At 40.6% G+C, this 26390-nt stretch overlaps 2 protein-coding genes across 2 annotated transcripts; both read left to right on the top strand.

Annotated features, from left to right (window-relative positions):
* Positions 1-1776: 1776 nt before the first annotated feature.
* LOC307016204 (uncharacterized protein) lies at positions 1777-23459 on the top strand (the record flags this gene model as incomplete). The annotated part of the gene is made up of 5 exons (XM_079645247.1): positions 1777-2054; positions 2224-2292; positions 2568-4399; positions 22612-22810; positions 23002-23459. The coding sequence occupies exons 3-5, from the start codon at positions 3293-3295 to the stop codon at positions 23457-23459; spliced, it is 1764 nt and encodes a 587-aa protein (XP_079501373.1). The 5' UTR covers positions 1777-2054; positions 2224-2292; positions 2568-3292.
* Positions 23015-24656, top strand: LOC307016542 (piggyBac transposable element-derived protein 4-like). Its single transcript, XM_079645670.1, has 2 exons — positions 23015-24122; positions 24237-24656. Exons 1-2 carry the CDS (start codon positions 23600-23602, stop codon positions 24311-24313), a joined length of 600 nt encoding a protein of 199 aa, XP_079501796.1. The 5' UTR covers positions 23015-23599; the 3' UTR covers positions 24314-24656.
* Positions 24657-26390: the final 1734 nt, after the last annotated feature.

The following is a 26390-nucleotide window of genomic DNA, read 5'->3' as shown; positions in this document are numbered from 1 at the left end:
TCCTTATATGCTCCCGGTAACACACTGAACGTCAACTTTGCCTCCTTATTACACTCACCCCTACTTTAGTGGGAACAATGAGTCTGCGTCTTTGATGCACACAGGAATAAACGCAGATCATACTCTGGCTGCAGCCTTGACCGGTACTTGCTTTTGATCAAAGTCAATGCGGAAAACCTGCACTCACACAGGTAGGTGGAGGTGAAGGGAATGAGCACTTTTACAGCCTTTTTGGCGAGGTGGGGGAACTCAGTCTCCACAGACAGCCACAAGTGGGCAAGTGTCACTTTACTCGTCTTTTTCTCGTTCTTTTGTGTCTCACGCTGCGCCTCCCCTGAGGCTCTCTGGCGCCCCCCAGGGGAGGCGCGCCTCACACTTTGAAAACCGCTGATTTAAAGAATCACATCGACTGGACATTCATTGATCAATCTCATCTCCGAACATCCATATCATTTAAACTAACTCATCATTGTCATGAACATCTGTATACGGGGGTTGGTCTTCTTGTTCTGCTAGCATTTGTAACCAGGGGCGTAGCTGGGGGGGGGGAGGTTAGGATGATTCCAAGGGCCCAGCACTGGGGGGGGGGGGCCCAGAGAACACTATTATTATATTTTTATTAATATGGTTTTATTATTATCCTAAAGTAAGTTAATGTAAATGACTCAAAAGTATAATTGCCTGTATTAAAAAAAAACGTCCCAAAAGAAACAAACAGGTGCTTGTTACTCTGTTTGACAGAATGAGCACCCCTCCCTTCATTCATTGCATGGTATGGGCGCCTGAGCAATGGAGCAAGCGGAGCAGGTGCATCCCCACAATTGACCTTGGGGGAGCAAACGTGTGCTTTTGCACCCCCACTTTTTGATCATATGAAAAATATGACATTTCCCCCCCAATATATCACTGTAAACATAAGTGTGTAATTTCAATCGAATTAATAATACGCAATGAAAGAACTTGTGCTGATTATAGACACTTAATAGCGAGTTTTTAAGTTTCCAAAGATTGTGACCCCCCCCCGCATTTCGCTCAATGGTTTGATCAACTGCCTCCCACCCACAGCAGTCCTGATGCAGGTAGGCTGAGTGTAAATCACCGCGAACAGTCTGTCATTGGTGGCAGACCTTTTCAGTAAGTTGTTCAAACAAAGAATATGTTAGACATGTCTTTACTTCTACCACTCAATACAATAAAACACATTTATAATCATCACCTTCTCTTCATTTTCGCTGCATTGAATTACAGGTCACTCTTTATGTTAGCTAGCGGTTAGCTGACGTTTGCTAGCTAGCTAGTAACATCAACCAGTGTGTGTGTTTGACTAGCTAGCTACCTGGTAGATCGAAGCCCATTAGAGTTTGAGTTTATTAGGATCCCCATTAGCTGTTGCATGACAACAACTAGTCTTCCTGGGGTCCACACAAAACATAAAACATTGCATTCGACAAGACTTTTACAGAACAGTAAATACAAAATAAAAAACTTTTCCGAAGTCCATTTTCCTTCAAGCATTGACTTTCATATTTTCCATCATATACCACTTATTTTCTGATTTCATTTCATTGGAAAGAAAATAATGATAATAAAATAAGAATAAAGTACTTATATCTATCTGCATTTACAGATGCCAGCCTTCAATTCTCTTAAGGTACAACTACCTGAAATGAAAATAAAAGAAGAATGAATTATAGAATGATAGAAGATAATATGATAGAAGCCCATCTCCTACTGTAACTAACCTGCACACTGTGTGTGTGTGTGTGTGTGTGTGTGTGTGTGTGTGTGTGTGTGTGTGTGTGTGTGTGTGTGTGTGTGTGTGTGTGTGTGTGTGTGTGTGTGTGTGTGTGTGTGTGTGTGTGTGTGTGTGTGTGTGTGTAGCCAGCCAGCCAGCCAACCAGGTAGCCCATGGCATAAAAAATAAAAAATCATGTATTCAACCCAGTTCAGTGTATTCATACGTGTATTGCTCTCCTGTGTAGAATGATGTGGTGGTGACAGTGCAGACTCAGGGAGGAGGCAGAGAAGGAGAGAAAGAGACACAAGAGTTACAGGTAATGGAAATATCAGTCAGCTTAAAGTGTAGGATAACATAGCAAATTAAGACACAAATACTTGGATAATATATTCCCCCCTCTCTCCCTTTCTTTACAGAGTAGCATAAAGATTGTGTATTCAAACCAGTTCAGTGTACTCATAAGTGTATTGCTCTCCTTAATGTAGAATGATGTGGTGACTGTGCAGACTCAGGGAGGAGGCAGAGGAAGTGAGAAAGAGACCCAAGAGTTACAGGTAATGGGATATCAGACAGCTTAAAGTGTAGGATAACATCCCTAGTCAAAAAATGCTATAGGAATCTCTATATGTTTTTGGAACCCTATAGGAATCCTTTAGGATCCCATAGGATTTTGAGACAGTTCTGTGCTCTATATTGCAGGAAATTGCACGTACAGGTTTTCATTAAATTAAAACAATTCTGCCATGGAGGTGGTCGTGCCTGACCCACTCCAAACCACCCCTTGCCTGCCAGTTACTAATCTTGCACCCCCACTTTCAACTATAACTAGGCGGCACAGCAGTGCACCAGCAGCTTGCAGCTTGAACAGACTGACAGGAAAATGTCCTCTACAGCTCATGAATCAGGAGCTCAGAAACGAAAGAAAAAACGTCAGCAAGAGGAAAATAATAAAAGAGGTCGACAGATAGTCACCAAGTATTTTCACAAGAAAGGTATTTATTCACAGAACTTGTTTTGAAGCCCATAACAGCTTAGCCAACATTTTGTGGCTGACGTTAGCTACCTGTTGCTATCAAAAATTAGATGAGTGTCGATGAGCCCAGTGAATTTGTATCCAGCAGCTATGCCCTTTTGCTATGGCTAGCTAACCTAACCTGTATAATGTTACATGCTAATCACATCTGCTCTAATGCACAGATGCGGCTTCAGGATCAGTACCCCTTCCCTCAGGCCGGTTCCCAGTTGAAGGAGAGGGAGGTAAAGCAGCAGGGCTTGGGGTTAACAAACAGATTTTAAATATGCTTACCATGCATTGAATACAACTTTAGGTAATATTCACATTTAGTTACTCTAGTTCTTCCAGTAATTGCAATACCATTGACCACTGGCACATTAAATTGAGGTTGTTACAGTAGCTATAGCTAGATTTGAGCAATTGAAAAATATCTATACAAATGATTATTATTATTATTATTATTATTATTATTATTATAACAATTAAGAGATAGCTCGAGCTGTACTGTGTTATTACTATTATAGGGCATTTTATAAATTATGTACACTATGGATACTCTAGAGCCAGGGCCTTCGAGCAAGGCAGCCAACGAGGAGAGCAGAGGTGAAGAGGCAGAGGTACCAGTACAAGAAGAGGTCGAGGACCATGAAAGCAGCACAGATGAGGAGGAAGCAGCTATGGACAGTCAATGTCAGGGACAAAGTGAGGCTCCGACACAGGATGCCACAGATACTGAGCCACCTGTAGTGGTGTCTGAGGTAGAAGATCTGCTATTATCACTTGACCCAGGGTTGTTCCCAGCTAGGATGAGTGACAAGGACAGGGCAACTATTGTAAAGAAATTAGCAATGCGAGAAACAGATCAAGAAATTCCACATGATTCAAAGGGAAAGAGATTTCCAGATTACTTGAAATACACCAAAGCAGATAAGGGTAGGGGAAAAGTGAAAAGGGACTGGTTGATTCACAGTGAAAGTGCAAATGCACTGTTCTGCATACCATGTGTTCTTTTCTCCAAGGAGCAAAAAATACCCTCTCTTAGTGCTTTGAGTAGTGACCAGGGATACAAGATGTGTGACGTCGAGTGGCGTCGCATGTATGATAAATTCCCAAGCCATGAAACAAGTAGGAATCACAGGGACTGTTATTTGCGATGGAAACACCTACAGTGTTCGGTTATGACTGCATGTGGCGTTGATCATCAGTTGCAGAGAGAGCTACAGTCTGAAATTGAGAAAAACAAAGCTATCTTGCAGAGACTCCTTGATGTCACTCTGCACTTGGCAACGAGGAATTTAGCTTTCCGAGGTAAAACGCATGCTTTGGGCGATGTCCACAATGGAAATTTTGTAGGTACGCTAGAACTTTTGTCACGATATGATCCACTCTTGAAAGACCACTTAGACAAAATCAGGACATCCAAAAAAGGAAGCCAGCTAACTCATTATCTGAGCCCAGACATCCAGAACGAGTTTATTGAATTGTGTGGGGGAAAGGTTTTAAAAACCATTCTGACGGAAAGGGAGGATGCCATATACTATGGAATCATTTGTGATGCAACGCCTGACATTTCCCACACCGAGCAAAATGTTGTGCTCATAAGATATGTACATTATAATGAAGACACAGGCGAATGGGAGATCACTGTAAGATTTATTGAATTCAAAGATTTCAACGGAAAAACAGGATGTGAAATAGCAGGCATGATGGAGAGTGTGCTTCTGGATCTAGGGATAGACATTAGTGATTGCAGGGGGCAAGGGTATGATAATGGGGCGAATATGTCAGGGAAAATCAAGGGAGTCCAAGCACAAATACTGAAAAAGAATAATCTTGCTACTTTCTCACCTTGTGCCTCCCACACGTTGAATCTGGTAGGCGTGCATGCTGCAGAATCGAGCCCTGAAGTATCCAACTTTTTTGGTTACATTAACCGCCTCTACACATTTGTAAGTGCCAGTCCATCTCGTTGGTCTATATACAAAAAGAAAACAGGTTGCTCTGTACATAGGCTATCTGACACTCGCTGGAGTGCGAGAATTGATGCTGTGAAACCTGTAGCAAAGCACCTACCTGGTGTCATTGAAGCCCTTGCTACCATACTGAGCTCATGCAGTCTCACAGGTGAGGCCAGATCTGAAGCTGTTGGTCTGAGGAACTACCTCATGTCATTTGATGCCATTGTCCTTCTCACCATTTGGGTGAAAGTATTGCAATCTATTGATGACAGAAATGTGATACTCCAGTCAGGGAAAATCTCAATAGAGGTGGAGGCAGGTAATGTTGCTGCACTAAGAGATGAGATGCAGATTCTCAGAAATGGATGGGATGCTATTCTGTCTGAGGCATCAATGGTAGCTAAGGAAATGGAGGTTCCACCTCATTTCAAAAAAGAACTTTGCCGTGAGAGGAGGAGGAAGAGGTTTCATGATGAAACTGCTGAAGGAACAGGTCAGGAGGATAGGCCAGAAACAACATTCCGTAACACTGTGTTTCTCACTGCCATGGACCAGATCATAAGTGACTTGGACACTCGGTTCCAAACAACAGCAAATATTGTTGAAGAATTTGCTGCCATACTTAAAATTGGGAAGTTGAGTGACAGTGTCATGGCTTCTGTGTGTCAGCCACTGAGGGAGAAATACTCACAGGATCTCACAGATCAGTTTGAGAGTGAGATAAGGCATCTCAATAAAATATTTTCTGCCACTTTCCCCCCTGATTGTAGCTCTCTTGATCTACTGAATGCAATATACAAGATGGAACTCCAGAGCATTTTTGGAGACGTTTGCATTGCCCTCAGAATTTTCTTGACGCTCCCAGTTACCGTAGCTGGTGGTGAAAGATCATTTAGTAAGTTGAAACTTATCAAGAGCTATTTAAGATCTACCATGTCGCAAGAGAGGTTGAACAGCCTTGCAATGTTATCGATTGAAAGCAAGCTGGCTCTGTCACTTGATTTCAAAGAGCTCGTAAAAGATTTTGCCACCAAGAAGGTCCGGCGATTGGCGTTCGGGATTTAGGAATAAAAATCCAGTCTATGACAGGATTGTGGGATGTTTCCCTATAGTAAGCTGACAGGCTACAGCCCACATTGTGAACAATTACTATCTGATGCATAGTCCTCTCGCACTACATTTTTCATTGTTTGCTGTAAGTGTGTTCATGTCCTGAGAGTTTATTGTTTTATAATTATGTTCAAATCTTCAGTTAATTTATACTTTTGTCCTTGTGTTGTTCAAATCTTAATTTAATAAGTCAAAGAATGTTGAGATTTTTTGTTTGTTCATTCCTGTATTGGGTGTAATTTTCAATTAAATAGACAGAAGATAAAGTTGATAGTCAGTGCATGTTGATTTCTTGCAGTCCATTACAGTTCATTAACTTCAACAGGGTTTTCGAGGTTGGGTTTCATCGTGTCGTTTTGGGGGTGGACGCAAGGTTCTGACCCCACCAGTATCCAAGAATCCTGAATTGTCCCCACCAATAACTCAACACTTGTCACTCGCGCCTCCTCGAATTACTTGCGCGTGTAACAGGTAGGGCTTTAGCACTCTGCTGAGAAAGGCAGCAACCCGGCCGCTACAGCAAAAAAGCTAGTGCTCTGCCCGCGACAGTTCAAAATCTGCTTCGTAAAAGGTATATCCAAGCAGGGAACGATTGTATACTTCAGAGCACATCAAAATGTAAGTGTCTGTCAACCTAATAGTGTGCTTGAGTAGACTATTTGTGTTGGAGATGGGATTACAGAGAGACAGGACAAGTAACAGCTTTTGTATGTTGAGTATCAGAAAACATTGTCACAAGAATAGGGGAAAATATGCCTAGCTAGTGCAACTCAAGGTTGTTTGGTAGACTATTGCATTGGTCCATTCATTGAAGATGAACGCAATGCGACATCCTGAACTGGTGCTGAACTGCTGATCCGAATGTATAGGTAAAAACCATATTATGCGTTTTCATCAATAAATAAATGGCCACATTTTTTTTAGCGTGCGCGCTAATGCGCACTCGCATGGATTGGGGGCCCACAAATAGATTCTTTCATGGGGCCCAGAATTTCCAGCTACGCCCCTGTTTGTAACTGTCTCCTCATGAGAAATGTACCCTCCCTCCTTTCATACCATTTAAGGTATGAAAGTAATATGTTCTCTAGAAGGGGCCGTTGTGCGTTCTACTCTGGGGTACGGCATTCTAGACAGTCATTTCTGGGAGAAGATTTTGGTCAGTTACAACAGTTGTAGAATTTCATCACTTAAAAGTTCCTACTCAGTACCTTTGGGTGGTCTGTTCTAATGCAGTGATAAAGTCCCTGAAATGGTGTGAGAACCGGTGGAATATCAATAACGCATTATACTAATTTATTTTCAATTATGGTCTACTTAAATAACTATGCTAACCCCTTTTACAGTGTGTGGAACCTTGGGTGCCCGAGCATGTGATAATTACTCCCTCCTTTAACAAGGATTTTAAAAACAGAAGTAATTTCATTTAATGGTTTGTAGTTCAATTCCGGAATTTACACTTATGGCAGGTATGTTTCTCCTTTAAATAACATCTCTAAATGTCAGGTCATCTGGTGAATGGATGACCATTACGAGCTGGTGGCGCTTGTCTTTTAAAACTCATACTCTGGTGCCGTGCGCTCCCTCTGAAGCTGCAAGTAAGATTTAAAACATCTGCAGGGTGGGTCGAGCGACCCCTTCTCCCTGAACGATATTTGTTGTAAAATATGCACCATCACAATGAGTGATCCAAGGCCCCGCATGTATTACTCCCAATTATATTAGTTTTTTTTAATTAAAAAGTTGCAATCTCTCTTTGCCCAGTGTCTTTTTAAAACTCTATATCTTGGACGAAAAAAAATTGTTATTTCCACCTTAATCTTCCCTCCTGAGGTAATAACCATGCTACAATGGAGAAATCAATACTCTAGATTGGAATACTATCTTTGGCTTGGTACTAGCTCTACCTTTAACATTTTCCATACAAATAAAGATTTGTCTGCTTTTATAGAGTGGTTACTAAAACCATCCCTTTAAACTGTAGGTCTACAGATGTAGCACTGAATTTCAGACTCCAGCTTACAGCTTCCTGCCTAAGACCTGCCTAAGACCAGTATAGAGGAATGTTAAGCCCTCCCACTATTTTCCAAGAGGGCGTTGCCAGATTTTCAATTTCAGGTTTTAACCAGGAGATGGCGCTTCATTCACAAATACAGAAAGACAAGTTTCATGGACTTTCAGTTGTGTTTTGAAGAGCATTTGAACACATCAATATTTTAGATCAACTAAAGTATATCTAATCTTGTAATTCAATAATATATAGTCTTTATATATTAAATAATCATAATTATAATGTAAATGTTTACAATACACTTCTTTATTTGTTATGCTCATACTTTTACCTTTACAATCGTTTGCTTTAATATGCAGTATATTTGTTGTATATTTTTGTGTTTGCTTCCTCCTGCTCCCTTTCGGACACATACTGTATGATTTATTATTATTATTAATATGAAGATAATATTAAGATAAGATAAGATAAGATGTTACTTTATTGATTGAACATTTTAGTTTAGAATGTGCTGTCCCACGGTAATTCAGAAGGCTCACAGGTCACATTCCGACCATTATTTAAAACAATAGGTGCTTTCACACCGTCTACAGTTTGATTTGTATAGAGGGACCTCTGTGGCTGAATGGCCAGATTAGGTGTGGCACATTTATCATAGGTGATCAGAGCTAACTGCCTGCCGTCAGATTTCATTTAAAAAACAGATCTGATTTTAAGACTATTTCAGCGCTCATAAAGAATGATAAAAATAAGAATAATGCATATTGAACTGGTTTCATTAATTAGTGAGTTTATTTAACACTAGAACCGCCAATCGGGTCAATTTGTGTGATGTGTGTTGTTGTGTATGTGCAATGTAACTGTTTTTCAATAAAAATATTAAAGTCTCCCAGTCCGTGACTTTTCCTGAAAGTGTGTTATGTAGCACCCTATGTTGTTAAAAATTGCATTCTAATAGCGGGATTTGACAGGTTTAGGTAGGTCTATACTAAGATCTCTGGTGGTTCTAGTGTTAAGGTAATTAGGTACAGTAGAAGCCCTTTTTTATCAGTAACGAATTTAGCAGTTGAACATAAAAATCAACTAACTGAGGGTCACTTGCAATGACAGTGTTGTGTCTAATTGTAAGCTTGTCACTCAGAGTAACCTACAGTTAATTTAGCTGCTGGAGAAGAAAGATCAGGGAGGGAGGGGGGGAGAGAGCTGTGGTTGATGGGCCATTAGTTATGTAAATACCTATGGTAAATACACAGCTGAGAGCTGCCGTTTCATTCAGACTGTTTAAAAAACGTTAACAACGGACTATTTTTCTTAGCGGATGCATGTCAATTTAAATCAATCCGTACAACTATTTTTTAAATCAATACAACTATTTTTTAAATCAATAAAAACATTTTCTAAATCCATAAAAGCATTTAAATTAATATTGGGAATCATGTCGTTACTTTGTTGAGAATGTGGCCATGTAATAAGCGGGATAATTTGCAGCGACTTGTTCCTTATGGGGAAAATAACACCTGTCATTAGGCCTGTCGCGATAATCGATAAATTGACTTATCGTACGATAAATAAAAATGGACTCGATAACTTTTCTGAACTCGATAAATTACCGTTTACATAAAGATGTGACCAGCATTTTAGCCTGGAGCGCTGTGGCTGCCAGGCGCGCTGTGAGGGGCGGGGCTGACACACAGCCAGGTCAGGACACTCCGCGTGCACGTGCAGCAGCGTAGCAGCCAAATTAATAATATAGCGACAAGCGGGAGACAACGTGTGACTTACTAGCGGGGAATTTAAAGTGAAATGGAATTGGTTACAAAACCTAACTACACATCTCGATTCTCCGGTGTGGCAGAATTTGGATTCAAACCAAATCAACGAGGCGAACCTACGGACTTAAATGAGCCGGGCGGTGTGTCACATTGGTTTAAAAAAGGTAACGACAAAAGCAGGCAATACCACGCATTTGAAACCACCTAAAACACAACCACCCCATTCCGTTTTCCCAGCTGGGAGCAAACACGGCAGCTGGAGATGGAGAGCCCCCGCCCGACAATGCAAACATGTTGGTGTTCCTTGCTCGAAAACTTAGAAAAACAGATTTGGATATGGCCTTTTGAGGCATCTGGGTCTTTGACAGTGGACTGTACACTTGACTGTTGTTTTAAGGAGGTTTTTTTTAGCTTGTGAGATAATGTGTGCTCATATTTATTTATTTATTTATTTATTTATTTATTTATTTATATATATACATGAGAGAGAGAGCTCTGTTTTCCAGCCTGACTCTAATTAATTTATTGTTTTGGTTGTGTGTGATTTAATTAATTTATTATAATTTAATTAATTTGTTTTATTTATTATATATAATTTATATATTTTAATATTATTTCACATTTCATTTGCAATGTTGAATGTTCAATAAAAAGTTATGTTTGAAAGGATGTACTTGAATTATTATTATATATTATCATTATGTCTAAAATGGTCTTAAAACGGTGCCGACAATATTATCGTTTATCGCAATAATTTCCAGAAAAATTTATCGTCCAACACAATTAATTATCGTGACAGGCCTACCTGTCATGTGTGTGTAGAGGTGTGTGTGGTTAAAACACTTTCATGAAGTGAAGGAGGTTTTCCTTCTATAAAACAGCTGTGGGCAGCAGTGAGTGTCACGGACATGAATTCATAGATCAAGGCAGACTGGTGCACACTCTCCTGTCCTGCCAGGCGACACGCCCATTCTAAGCCGTGTCCCTCACTCCTCACATCCCAAGCTGCATCCCCACAAGTGTATTATGTTGTTACATCGTTTCAGATGTTATGTTTCAGTTGTGCTCTGTCTATGTTCAGTGATGCAAACTTGTCACCTTTCGGCGAAATTCGCCGTTTTGAATCCAAAATAGGTCGTTTGTGTGATTCATGTAGATCTGCGATACAAATATTTTTGGGGTATGGAGGGGTCTGGGACCCGGAGTAATCTGCGGCCGTGAGCTGTTATGTGCCATCATGACACGCATGGTGTTCTTTTTTTATATATATAGTAATGAAGTGCGAGCTGTGTGCTCGAGTCTTCCTGCCTGTCGGGTCTGCTCATGGAGGATGTATAATAAGGCTCTGCTGCTCCGACATGATGGTCTAGCTTCAGCAGCTACATTACCTACGGGTGCGTTCGTTAATATTAACTGTGCGTCCGGAGTCACTGTGGCACAGACTGGACCGCTGGTGAACAGCTGTTAGAACGGGCCGCTCAGGTGTTCAGAGCAGAGCTCCCTGTTGGAGCGGCAGAGCGTGATGTGAACTGAAAAGTTTTTCTGTGGCAATATTATTTAAGGAATCGTTGAGCTAGCTAGCTAGCATACATTGTCACTATCTGCTAACGTTAGCTTTAGCCTTCTATTTCTCATAGTTTTTTTCATAGGCTATAAACAGAGGTGGTATAAGTATATATATTGTACTTGAGTAAAAGTACTCAGATCTTGTACTTGAGTAAAAGTAGAAGCACATAGATCTTGTACTTGAGTAAAAGTAGAAGCACTCAGGTCTTGTACTTGAGTAAAAGTAGAAGCACACAGATCTTCTACTTCAGTAAAAGGAGAAGTACTCAGATCTTGTACTTGAGTAAAAGTAGAAGTACTCAGATCTTGTACTAGAGTAAAAGTACTCAGATCTTGTACTTGAGTAAAAGTAGAAGTACCAGAGTGTAGGAATACTCTGTTACAGTAAAAGTCCTGCATTCAAAATGTTCCTCAAGTAAAAGTAGAAAAGTATTCTCATCAAAATATAGTGAAAGTAGCGACAGTAAAAGTAGTCATTGTGCAGATTGGTCCATTTCAGAATAATATATATGATATGTTTTATAATGATGGATCATGAAAGTGTTCTCAAAGCTGGTAAAGGTGCAGCTAGTTTGAATGACTTTGTATACTGCAGGGTAGCTTGTGGATTTGCTCCAGGTGGAACTAAAGTCTGATTTAACACTTGATTATATTTCACATAATTCATCCACATCTGTAAAGTAACTAAAGGTATTAAATACATTTAGAGGAGGAAAAGTACACCATGTACCTCTGAACTGTAGTGGGGTAGAAGAACAAAGTAGCAAAACATTGAAATACTTAAATAAAGTACAAGTATCTCAAAATTGTGCCCAAGTATAGTACTTGTTGAGTTTATGAACTTAGTTACTTTACACCATGTGGCTATAAAGATAGAAAGACTAAGCCTTGCACAGAGGCATGAAAATACATTTTCAAAATGCTCAACAGTGCTGCCAAAATTATAAACTGACTGCTACACAATTCAAAATAAATGCTTTTATATATTTCTATTAGATGTGACTCTTTGGTGTTTCTGTTATTATTAACATTGCTGCTTTAGTTGTTCTGCTAATATCCTCTGTTATTCCTCATTTTAAAGCCGATATTCTGTGGGGTGGGGGAGCCAGGGGCTCGGATCCTTGTCACCTTCTTCATACCTGATGAGTTTGCATCCCTGTATGTTAAAAAGCCTCAGTCACCTTAATTCATGTAATAAAAACATCTCAGGTCAGTAACACTCAAAGCTAAATGTGCAATACCATGTTCAACTATGTTACTATTTATAATGTTATTGTTGTTACATCAGAAGATGTACATATTGGAATGATTTCTTAACTTACAGTAGGCTATGTTTTACAATGTGTGTTGGAAGGATTTTTTAAATTACTATGAATATTGTCATTGTTGAAGGCTTTTAGAGAAGGGTGAACTATAAGCCTGAATTACATAACATTTTATACCTAAAAACATAAAAGCCACAATAAATAAATCACAATTATTCTAGTTATTTGTACCTCCCGTATTGCTTTCAACCCACCAGCTTTTATGGTGTTGTTACGTCACTAACTGTAAGCTTGTCACATACAGTCTATGGTTACTCAGAGTAACCTACAGTTAATTTAGCTGCTGGAGAAGAAAGATCACGGGGGGGGAGGGGGGGAGAGAGCTGTGGTTGATGGGCCATTAGTTGTGTAAATACACAGCTGAGAGCTGCCGTTTCATTCAGACTGTTTAAAAAACTGTAACAACGGACTATTTTTCTTAGCGGATGCATGTCAATTTAAATCAATACATACAACTATTTTTTAAATCAATAAAAACATTTTCTAAATCCATTTCAATTAATACTGGGAGTCATGTCGTTACTTTGTTGAGAATGTGGCCGTGTATAAGCGGGATAATTTGCAGCGACTTGTTCCTTATGGGGAAAATAGCACCCGTCATGCAGATCAGGATCCCTCCGCCACACTTTGGGATCCTGATCTGCCGACGAGGCTCCATTAAAATATAAATATTTTTAGTGAATTACTGAGTTTAGGCACGTTAATAACGTTTTAATGAAGTTGAATACAGTATATTCATATGTGTCAGTGATTTCATGTCAATTCGGCGAACATAAACATAAATGATCGTGGTGAAGATGATGATTAAATTAGGATTAAAAATCGAGAGCCGGGCTGCATTTCCTCCTGTTCGTTTTTTTCGACTAAACAACATTATTTTGTTAAATAACAACATGGTGATGTTTGTTGAATAGTAGGCCTACCTGTGTAAAAACACGAATACATATCAATACAGTTATTATTTTACATTTGGAATTCAAAAGAGGCAGGCCTATTATCACTTAGATTAAATAATAACGTAATAGAATTGGAGGGATGAAACAATGCCCTCTGACCTGACTGTGGTCATGTGACTCATCAACCACATCCCAAATATGAAGCATTCTGCATTTCGCTATCCAAATAATACTGATTGACAAAATCATAAATCATACATTTATAAGAAAGGCACACAAATTAACATCCAAACATAAACATTTCTCAGACCGTTACACGGTGCTTGTGCGACACTTGTGCCTGCTTTTGTGAGCAAAGTCTCTTGATGTGTGGGGGGATAGTGGACAGCGCAACGCGTAGGTGCTGCTCCACTGACAGCCGGGTCCGGGTCTTGTTTTTGACATATGCGAGTGAGAAAAACGCCAGCTCGCACAAGTAGGAGGTTGGAAACTGTAAAAGCACCTTGATGGCACTCTCTGAGAGGGATGGATACTCGTGTCCCACAAGCAGCCAAATATATCCAGACGTAGTTCCCCGTGCTTCAGTTTCAGGGAGCGGTCCATAGATAGCTCTGCGAGTTCATCCTGAGCTCTGCTGTTTAAACTTGTGGCTGATATTAATGACAGAGGATTAAACAGATCCCGGAGCCAATCGAAGTCTTCATTCATAGGAGGGAAATATGACTCATACCTCTCCTCCAGCACTCTCAGGTGAGCAGCTACAACTTGTAGAAAAAATGCTGTCTTGTGCGCTGGGTCACTGGATGTCGGCGGAAACATTCAATGTTTTTCTTGGCGACTTTATTTTGCCACAGTCTTAACTTGGATCGGAAACCATTGAGTCTGTCTGTGTCTGTGGCTGTCAGGATATTCTCATTCTTCCCTTGCATTCTGATGTTGAGGTCATTGAGGTGGCTAAAAATATCTTCCAGATATGCAAGCTTAACCCACCACGATTCATCATCCATGTGTTCTTTGTAGGATAAGTCGTGCTCATTTGCAAATGCAACAAGTTCGTCGCGGAGCTCGTAGACACGGGACAGCACCTTGCCCCGTGACAGCCAGCGGACCTCCGTGTGCAGTAAAAGGCCATGGTGCTCACCCCCCATCTCATTGCACAATGTGCTGAATAACCGCGACTTCAGCGGACGGGACTTGATGTAGTTCACTATTTTCACAGCTTGTTCTAATACTGCAGTGAGGTATGGTGGCATAGCTTTGGCGACAAGGGCTTCTCGGTGTAACATCCAGTGGGTTATCTGTACATCGGGATTTACCTGTCTCACTTTATTTACAAAGCCTTTCACCCTCCCCGTCATTGAAGCAGCCCCGTCGGTGCAAATGCTGTGGCACATCCCCCAGTTTAGACCCTGTTCTGTCAGGTAATCAGCTGTGGTCTTGTACATTTCCTCTCCGGTTGCATGTGTGTGTAACTCTTTGCAAAAAAATAAGTTCTCCTCAATGGATTTTCCGTCAACATATCTCACGTTGGCAATGAGTTGACAGTGGCCACTTATTTCTATTGAATCATCAACTTGCAGAGCGAATTTGCCACTTCTCTGTATTCTTTCAGTTAGGACCGTTTCTATGTCTACTGACATGTCATCGATGCGACGTTTCATTGTATTGTTGGATAATGGAGTTTTATCGATTTCTTTAGTAGCATCTGGCCCTATCATTACCCTGACAATTTCCTTACATGCCGGTAGAATGAGGTTTTCCGCGATAGTGTGGGCCTTTTTTGCCTTGGCGATTAACTCAGCAACCAAATAGCTGGCCTCTTGTGCTTTGTCAGAGACACGTAGAGACGAAAGCATACGTTGACTCTGCTTCTCATTTTGTGATTTCAGTCTCTGGAAATACTCAATGTCCTTGGAATTATAAGAAGGATGTTTTTTCCTAAATGTCTTGCTAGTTTACTTGGCACCATTCCTTCGTTGGATAATTTTTCTCTGCAGATTAGGCATTCTGGCGTCGGGCAGTCAGCATCCCCAGTCCAGGAGAAACCATACCGAAGGTAGCTTTCGCTGTACTGTCTGCTTTTAGACTTCTTTTGCACTGCTGTTCCATCATGTTCTGTCATCCCTGCCTGTGTTGTTGAGGGCTGGGGTGCTTCTTTATTTATTGTCACTACGTAACGATCCATCTTGAAATTATTTGGTGCGAGGATAAAAAGCTGCTCTGCACACCGTAAACAATGACGGCTGACGTAAATCATGAGAATTTAAGCTGTTTAATATTTCTAAATCTGAGCAATATATGTTTTATTAGCTTATGAACTCCATTGTACATTGTACACAATAAAATAAAGTGTATATGAAGTGAAGTTTATTAAGTGAGAAAAAAATGTGGAGCATAAAAATACGTTTTTTTGCGGCACACTTGGACAGTGCTCGCGGCACCCCAGCGTGCCGCGGCACACCGGTTGGGAACCACTGCCCAAGGGGACCCCACAATTGGTTTGGCTTTGTTCTTGTCATCATCTCTATTTTATCCCTGGTTATGTTCGTTACAGAATTTAAATAATGAGTACAAAAATAACATATACAAAAGATTGGACTCTTTTTCAGATGTAAAACAAAAAATAGGTTTTCACATTAATGTACAATCTATAAAAATCTATAGACAATTTTTCTTTTGTCAATTTGTCTTTTGTTTGGTTCCAGCTCTGCCAAATCAGTCCTAACTCCCAATAATGTTCTGGAAGTTGCCAGTGAAGGGTGACAATGTGTGAGGTGGTGTCAATTTGCTCCTTTTTCTTTACCTTTAAACCGGAGCGCGTGTGAAGTTTGTTACGACTTTTCACGCTTCCGTCCACCGGGGATCAGCCCGCTGTCTTTTGTGAACTTTCACCCTCACCCAATCACCTGGCCGAACAGGAGTCTCTTCTGGTGTCTCGTCTGGTATCTCTGTATTTTTCCTAGCCTGCTGTGTAGACAAAACTTGCATAATATTACTCAGAGTTCTGACATATTCATCCACTTCTATTTGTCTAATATCTAAAACTGGACCACTCCCTCCTTGGAGAAGGCCCAAGCTTCGGCATACCTCTTGTTGTTATGAGACCTATTGTTAACTACATGTTATTATTTATTAACTACGTCACTGAAATCAACATATCTGTATAATCATGACACTCCCTCCTTTGAGCATAAAATGCTCAATTAATATTGCAATGATTACCCTATTATGAACAGGACATGTAAAACACATAACGTTGGATTAAATAAATTATAACTTCTCCGTGTACCCACAAGGCGTACAAAAATATCGTATGATGTATGGCTTTCTGATGGCATAAATGCATATTCACAAAACATTTGCCATTAGCACTTCTAATAGTTTACTTGTTTCAATAATGGCTTTTGTCATGGTATTATGCATTTGTTGCTACGAGAAACAATACCCCTGATGTCGGTAATGCGTCTCAATAATTCTAGGATTAGAGGCTTGGTTGAGACTGTTGAGCTAACATATGATAAAATAATATTTCTCCAAACTGGAGGGAAAATATGAACTATTCTCACAGAGAGTGACCTGCATGAAGGGCTGGTGCCCCTCACTCAAATGAGATATTGCCTTACGCACTACACTATAAATCCGTAAAGTTACTCAAGAATAAATAAATAAAGACTGATTCTTGAAACTGTTGTAAAAACCCTACAACTTCTTCCTCCAAGCTCTCAATCAGTTTTATGTTATTTAATCTGCGGCTCATGCCTTAAAACAGATACTTCAGACCGATTATAAAATTGTGTTTATGAGAAAAATGTAATCTGACTCCATAAATCACATAATTTGTTTGATTAAAAACTGCACTTCTGGCTAAGAATAAATGAAGTTCCCCTTTAAACACAGCCCCGGTCTTCTGACGGGGTCTACCTATGTACTGGCTGGAAAATGTTGGGCCAGTCTCTGTCGCTCCGGCACAGTTCTCCCGCTAACAGTCACTCTCTAGTTCAGCTGGGTTCTTGTTGACTTCTTCACTGGTTTGAGACAAGCGACCCTATTGGAACACCTCCCTTTGTAGCCAGACTTCACCACAGCAGAATCGAGTTTCTGTTTTCAGGTCTGGACAGCTTCACGTCAGGTGTATCGCCGCCCCTTGCATATTTTGGGTGGAAGCCCATCGTCTTGAACTCACTAGCTGTGTGGACACAATAGTTTTCTGCGTGGGGGAACAACATCACTCGTAATGTATTTTCCTTCTCATAATTACAAAAATAGTGTTCTACTATGTCTTAATCTTCTACTACTCTGTGGATGCTTTATGTGTAAATGCAATATTCTACTCACTATCTTTTAAATAACATTTAACCTCTCCCTCCTGTGGTGACATATGTGGCTCTATGTAGCTGGATTTCAAAATACTCTAGTGCTGAAGATGCATAACCTGATGGTCTGGTCCTCTAAGCTTCCTCATTGTTGTGGTTGATACCAGGCTGTCAGTGGCATTTGGTTCATGTTTGGAAATCCTGTACGTCTTTGACATCTCTGGGACCCCCTACCTCCGTCGTCATCATGGAAACTGCATGGTGGGCCGTTGTTTGGTGCATGTGGTGGGTATTTCATTTGTTGTTGTGGACAATCTCTAGCCCAATGGCCCAGCTGATTGCATATGTAGCATCCCTCAAACCGGAGAACTTTTTCTCTGCCTCTGCCTCCTCGGAAACCTCCTGGTTGTTGGTTCTCCATCTGATTCTCTGGCACTATCTGAGATTCAACTGTTTGAGATGTCTGCCCTGCATTCTCTGGTTCTTCCTGAGCTTGAATTGTTGGAGGAATCTGCACTGCCTTCTCTGATGTAGCTGCCATTTGCCTTGCCGCTTTCTTGTTTTTATTAGCTTCGGTATCTTTCTCAGCTATTTGTATCTTCAAGAGTCTTAGTTGTAATGTTTTAATTTCTTCGTCTTTTTCCCTCTGGGTTGCTTGGTATTTCATATCGTGGTAAATTAGATGTTGTCTCCATTCTTCAATGGGTATAGCGTCTAATGCCACCACATCTCCCAGGCTTGCCTGCACTGATTGGGGAAGGGCGTTATTGACCGCGTTCTTCCACAGCATTACGACAGACGGTGAAACGTCATGTCGTTCTCCAGTGCAGTCCTCCCACACTCCTTCACATCTCTTCAGGAAGGCATACATGTCTTCCCCCGGTTCTTTTCTCAGGCTGTTGAGGGCATGTAAACTCCGTGTTGTTGGGTAGATTTGAAGAATGGCAGCCCAATACCTCGACCTGACTTTGTTGAAGGAAATGTAATCTGGAGAGTTGGTGCATTTGGCCTTGGAATCTATTGCTCTCACTTCAAGTCGTCCTTCAATCCGTCCGAGCAGGGCCCTCATGTCTCCCAAGCACAGGTGGTCTTGGGCTGTGTATCTCTCCAGATCATTCACCCACTTATGACCTCCTTTCGTGAGTGGAGGTAGCTTTGACACTAGGGATGTAACGATATACCGAATATCGCAGTATTGCGGTAAATAAACTTCCCAATACCGTCGTGAGACTGACAAAATCTACCGCGATTTTCAAAAAAAAGTTATTTAAAAAAAGAAAGTTTTTTTTTAAAAACACTTTTTTTTTTTAAACACTTTTTTTTTTTTAAACCTTTATTTAACCAGGTGGTCCCATTGAGATCATCGATCTCTTTTTCAAGAGAGAACTCTCTAACATGGCAGCAATTAGGTTACAACATGAAAATAAAACAACAGATAACACAAAAGGACATCGTATTTACAGGGCTACATTTACACACCTAGAGACATTGACAAGTATCAACCATATATTTATATCTCGCCCTGTCAATAAGCCTGGCGTTAGACTTTTTCGCTGTCCGTCATTTCGACAGACAGGATCGTAAAATATCCGTCATAATCCCTTATTACCCGTCGGGTCTGAAAAGTTCACGATAGAGCATGCTCATGAACTGTCAACGGGGGGGGGGGGGGCGGTGTTATGCCGTGTGTGCATGCACCTCGCGGGACGCGCACAGCGTAAAGCAAGACCTCCCAGACATGTATTGATCTGTACGGCAAAGTGCGGTTTGGAAACTATATCATTTCCTTTTGGAGGGCATGCATAACACGGCATAACACCAGAGCCTGGCTGCGGGGAAACGTTGGCGCTGTTCCGAGTTTGTTCTAATCTGTCAAAATGACAGACTGCTTTCAGATTTTTCCGTCATTGTTAAATAAAATATTCGGTTAACGCGACCACTGGTGTCCCAGCAACATCAGTACCAAGCGACAGAGTTTTTTCCAGAGCAGGGGATATTGTAAATGCCCAAACATCCCAGCTTATAAATACCTGGAAATGTGGACATTCTCATATTCCTAAAAACCTGTCTGATGATGCTGAGTGAGTGACTAGTGAGTTTGAGTTGAGTTACTTGAAAAACTAAAGTGAAACTTGATTTATTTTATTGCAGGGTCTGATTATTAAATGTCCTTGTTTATTTGTGAGATGCAGTGGCATAAAGAAAATGCTTACTTTGTTTGGTAGTACTAGTAGGTAAAAAAACATTGGTTTTCTTGTTCCAGTCTGTTACTGTCACTTTGTTTTTGACACTTTAAAATACTGCTATCCTACAAAAATGCTGTAAAAATCAGATTTATTATGTAATAAAAAAACATTTTCCGAGTAAAAAGATGTTTTATTGAAGAAAAAAAAATTCTGATTTTTTTTTTCTTCCCTTTATTATTCAATATCGCGATAAATACCATACCGTGGACTTGTTATCGCGATATTATCGTACCGTGAGTTTTTGGTATCGTTACATCCCTATTTGACACTAATGCTTCCATGTCCCTGTGAGTCCATGGTTGGTATTGAAATCCTCCTCTTCCAGCCGCTATCAATGGCATGGAGGTATATGCACCGGTTCTTCTTTCTTCTTGTTCTCTCCAACAAACAAATTGCCACAAACACCGGTTTATATAACAAACAAAAGAGGCCACAAGGGCGCAAGTTTAAATGGGCAACCAAACTAAGGGAGGACTCTAAACAGTGAGTCTAAACGCATAGGCTACAGGGAAACTAAATACTCACACACTAAATAAAGAAGGAAACAAAACCTCACTGTAAAAGTGGTACAACTAGGAAAGGAAGGCTGTAAGAAAACACAGCTAGGACAACAGTCAAACAATACTAAACTAATCTAAGCATAACTAATCAAACTAATCTAAGCACATCTAATCACAACAGTACTGCTAATCACAATAACACGGTCCACACAAGTTAACCCCCAGAACAAGGAGCAAATAGCGAGAGGCGTCTGTTCACTCAACAGAGCCTCCAGAGTGGTGATAGTCCGCGGCCTTTGTACTCCTCCCCAGCAGGTGTGCGCGGCGATTGGATGACGTCAATCCAATCACCATCTTCAGAGGTGGACCAGAGGATGGGCAGCCAATGACGTTGGGACAACCACACAGCTCATTTACATAATCACACACACACAGCTGCAAACAATCCCAGACAGGTTAACGAGCAGGCAGAAACAGCAACCGTAACAGTTGAGCTGCTCTTCCATTCTTCTGTGGAGTTCCTTTTCCATTATTCTGCAGAGTTCTTCCATTATTCTGTTGGATTCTTCCATTCTTCTGTTGGTCTCCTCTTCCATTCTTCTGCTGAGTTCTACCACATGTAAGCTGTTTGTCAATCCTTGGCTGGCATCTTCCAGATGGAATACCAGACTTGCAACCATAACTTTTCTTTTTTCAGCTCTGTTCATAGCAATGTTTTCAGGTCCATACCAAGAGGGTTGTCCGGCTTTGATCCATGCTCTTTCCTGTTGTAGGTATTCAGCATTCTCATGTTCAACTATAGCTTTTCTATGGGCTTTCGTTGGTCCAGGCTGATCATCTGCTGGAAACAGTCCTCTCGTTTGCCACTGTTCCAACAGTTTCTCCATGTGGTTCCATGTCTTTTGTCTAAGATTTGGAACTGTTATAGCATCTGATCTGATTTGTATCCTTCCCTTGATATCTGCTGTTGAGCCTGGCTCTGCGTCTAGTCTCAACTTAGTTTGTTTTGGTGACATGTTCTCTAATTATTTAGTAACTTATCAAAGATGAAGCACTAATCTTCTGACTAGCACCTTCGTTGCTGTTGGTCCGAACTTTAAATCTGGTTTTTTTTAGTTGCTCAAGGTTTTATTCATTTTTTTTTTTTAAATGTTAAGTTAGATATTTTATTCTTTTTAAAGTTTTAGGTAAAATATTAATAAAGTTAACTAATATATAAAAATTATGCAAAATTAAAATATGAAATGTTAAAATAAAAATTGAACCGTGTATGGTTTTGACTTTGAAATATGAATATTGGTTCGAATCTAAATCTCCTGTGTACAGTGCATACCGAAGTGTATGAAATTATGCTAATGTCACTACTTGTGTTAGCTTCAATAAATTGGTGTTTGAAAAAGTATTATGTAAAGTTTCTTATCTTATAATTAGAAACCACTTGCAATTCTATCTTGGCGATCAAGCAAGTGTTTATTTATAACACTTAAAATTATACTTCAAAATGTTATGGTGTTTCTTCTATTTGTGTAATAATTCTGTACTACCACCAGAGTGCGCTATTTTAATGTCCAGCTTAATCCACTAGGGAATAGCTGTTGCAAAACTGACTTGTTTTTAACAAGGAGAAACTTATTTTTCTTAAAATATCTTTAAAATAGGAAGAACATTACACTATGGTTAACACTAGAACCGCCAACGGGTAAATTTTACCCGCAGCTGTTTTTTTATTGTATGCAACTTTTTTTCAATAAAATATTAAAGTCTCCCAGTCCGTGACTTTTCATGAAAGTGTGTTATGTAACACCCTGTGTTGTTAAAAATTGTCAATATGAAGTCAGATTGAAAAAGTCGCCAAAAAAATGGCTATTTATACCTATTTCCGCCAGCGGGTAATATTTACGCTCCTCGCGCTATTGATTTCGCGCGTAAACATAAACATGACGTGTTGCTATAGCAACGCCTTTACGTCAACATCTACTGCTGTAGATAGAGAGAGAGATTGAGAGATAGATAGATTGAGAGAGAGATTGATAGAGAGATAGAGAGATAGATATATAGATTAATAGATAGATAGACAGATAGATAGAAAGAGAGAGAGAGATAGATAGAGAGAGCCGGTTATATTTCCAAAGTGGACAAATGAAAGAGACTCATGAACGTACAGGAGGCACTAGCGTTGCTAAACCGTCTGAGCGTAGCAGAGTCTGATGGTGGGGAAGTATCAGGACTGAGTGATGTGTCCTGGGTTTGTTCTGCCTCTGATGGGTCATCTGACAGCGATCCTGAGCCTCCGCGGAACGTGAGGCCGTCCCATCCGGATCCCCCGCTTGCAGATGGGCCTACTGTACCAGCCCATGTAGAAGGTATGATGATTCTTGTTTTTTATTTCCTACTTTTCTACAAATCGTAGGCTATAAGATATCAAGGCATATAGATAATGCCTTTTCTTTTTACAAATGATCTTTTCATTGCCTTTCGAGGATGTAATATTATCAAATAAACATTTATGAAATATACTTTAGTCTAAAGTAGTGTTTTCCTCTCTCCTATTTAGTGTGTGCCACTGAGCCGTCACCAGCCCAAGAGATCGGGAAAGATGGCACAGTGTGGGCGGTCATGGAGCCTTGTGGAGGCGCAGGGAGACGGCAGATACAGAACATCCTCACGGAGTCTGCTGGCCCCACACCACACGCACGTCACAACATTACTGACAAACTCACAGCATTTATGTGTCTGTGTGATAATGTAATGTTGGAGGAAATCCATGATTGCATAATTGCTGAAGCGCGGAGAGACAGAGCCACCTGGGATGTCTCTATTATGGAGCTGAAGGCCTTTATTGCGCTTCTCTATGTGAGAGGTGCATATTGTGGGAAGAATATTGAGATGGAGAGTTTCTGGTCCGAGCAGTGGGGCAACGCGTTCTTCAACGCAACACTGCCGAGGAACAGGTTTCGGGAAATCATGCGCTACCTGCGCTTTGATAAAAAGGAGACCGCCGGTGCCGGTTGACCACCGACAAGTTTACGCACGTGAGGAAGGTGTGGGATCGTTTTGTCGAAAATTCAATCGCGTCCTACAGGCCAGGGTCCGACATCACTGTGGATGAACAGCTATTCCCGACCAAATCAAGATGTCCATTCACACAGTACATGCCCAACAAGCCGGACACATTTGGCATCAAGTTTTGGCTGGCAGCTGACGTTGACAGCAAATACATGCTGAATGGCTTCCCTTACCTGGGAAAAGATGCCAGCAGGCCAGCAACACAACGGCTAGGAGAGAACGTGGTGCTGAGGCTGGTGGAGCCCTTTGTTGGTAAGGGAAGAAATATAACCACAGACAATTTCTTTACCTCCCTCCCTCTCGCCAAAGCGCTTCTCGCCAAAAATACCAACCTAGTGGGAACCATGAAGCGCAACAAGCGGGAGCTCCCACCCTCTGTGCAAGGGAGATCTGAGCTGTTCAGCACCATGGTGCTGAAGAGCGACCAAATGGTGCTCTCAGTCTACCAGTGCAAGCCGAGGAGAAACGTGACAATACTCAGCACGCAACACCAGCATGTGGCCATCTCCACAGAAAGAAAGAAAAAGCCAGAGACTGTGGAATACTACAGCCACTCAAAAGTGGGGGTTGACGTGCTCGATCAAATGGCTCGCCAATATTCGGTGAAAGGTAGGCTATTATTGTTATTGTTGTTATATTATTATTATTATTATTATTATTTTAGGCCTATAGAAAACACTGCATTGGTCAATCGTTTTTACTAAATCCTATGTTTTCTCTCAGATGGCCCGTTGCTGTCTTTTATAAATCGCTGGATCTCGCTGCCAACAATGCCTGGGTGCTGTACAGGAGCTGCATGAGCCATGAGAACATACCGAGAAGGGACTTCATGCTCCAGCTGGCACAGGAGCTGCGCGCTGAGTGGATGGCATCAAAATCGCCACCACTTGCGGACCTGCCCTTCAGCGGTGCTGGTGCAGAAGAGCGCAGGAGAATGACCTGCATGGTGAAGGCGCACTGCATGCAGAATAAAACGTTCTGCAAATGTGTCAAGTGTGGGGATGCTGTGTGTGGCAAATGCACAGCCAAGGTGCTCAGTGTTTGCAACAATTGTGTTTGAGTGTTTGTGAAACGTTGTGATCGATGTGTTCGTTCTTATTGTTCTTCTTCTCTGATATTTTTTGTTATTTGTATACGTTCTGTGTTATCTGTTGTTCAATTATATAACAAATACATTATTATATTAATTTATATTATTGTCATGTTATTGTTGTTTTTTTATGAGTAGAAGGCTATCAGACGATATGAAGCATTTTTACCTTTACGAAACACAAGCCTAACATCAAGCGTTTATTAGCGAGAGTGGGTAATATTTCTACCATAGATTATGCAGCGCTCCTCGCGCTGTTGATTTCGCGCGTAAACATAAACATGACGTGTTGCTATAGCAAAGCTTTTGTCTACTGCTGTTCCTATAGATAGAGAGAAAGATAGATAGATAGATAGATAGATGGATAGATATATATAGATAGATAGATAGATAGATAGAGAGATAGACAAATAGATAGTTATAGATAGATGGAGAGAGAGATAGAGATATATACCTAAACAAAACACAAGTCTAACACCAAGCATTTAAATCAGCACTGTAGCGATATTTTATATTTCATGCTATCTGTACAAACTATATAATATGAAAAGCTGAAAGTCCACAGATTATATTGGTATACATTTCATCCCTGTGCGATCAAAACTCACTGTTCTGTATGGTACATTGTACCTTGGAAATCAATAGCGGGTAAACTTTACCCGTTGGCGGTTTTAGGTATACAGCGACCTCTGGCGGTTTTAGTGTTAAACAACACAGCACATAACCGCCAAAACACATTTGCAAACAAGAATATTCACAAAACCGCCAATACACACTTGCAACCAAGAATATCCCAAAACCAGCCAATACACTTTTACCAGCAGAAGTACTTCCAATAGTTCTAACTCTGAGAAGGAGTATGATGTTCTTTACAAGATGGAATGCCTAGCCTCAGTGTGTTAAAGCAAACAGAGTACTTCAATTAGCATTTCATAAAATGGCGACTGCCGTGTTGTTCACTGTGAACATGAGGTCAAGACAAGATGACGACTGGTTTTCCAACCTTTGACCTGAAGAACAAAGGGATTTGAAAAAACACCTCGTGCCTCTCACAGTGGAGTTGAAATAATGGTGGGGTGATATTTTGTCTAGTAAATTCAACACACAACACTGTAGTTTAAAATAACATTTCTATTTAGTTTACAATGATAAATGGGCCTCATACCCTTACGTCATAGCCCTCTACCCATGTACGTAAATGTTTTGACTTTAAGAGCCAGTATGGTCATCTCTTCTGTTTAAACACGCTATTATGGGACAAAATGGGACGCTATCAACACACAATCAGAAGAATATCGTCTATCTAACGCACGAATGTCGCACTTCTTGTCATAATCCACATGCAATGTCTTTTTGAAAACAGAAAAAAGTAACCACTGAAAGCTTCAAACTCCTCAGGCCTTTTCCTCAAAATATTACTTTTTTAAAACAGCCTTACACTGTTGTTAACACAAACACTCACTCCAATAACCTCAGCTTCCAACTTTGGCTGTGTCTTTGCCTCAAGCAGTTCCGACTGCTTAATGGCCTAAAACCATTCACGTTAACTTAAAACGTAACGAAAGACACCTATTGAAGTGATTGGCCTCTCGCCGAAATGTAATAATAGACAAACGAATAGCATGCAGGGTTAATTAGAACAAAAGAAAATGAACTCACCTTGCCTGTGACAAAGCAACGCCACGTGTGGTAGGATACCAATGTTTATCAATTTAGGCTTGTTTTAACTTAAATTTAGGCAGCCTTTCTCAGGAGTCCAACTTACCAGACAGACACACACTCCTATT

The sequence above is a fragment of the Notothenia rossii genome (genome assembly GCF_949606895.1).
Source record: "Notothenia rossii genome assembly, chromosome: 8".
Taxonomy (NCBI): Eukaryota; Metazoa; Chordata; class Actinopteri; order Perciformes; family Nototheniidae; genus Notothenia; species Notothenia rossii.
This window is presented reverse-complemented; position numbering and strand designations above follow the sequence as displayed.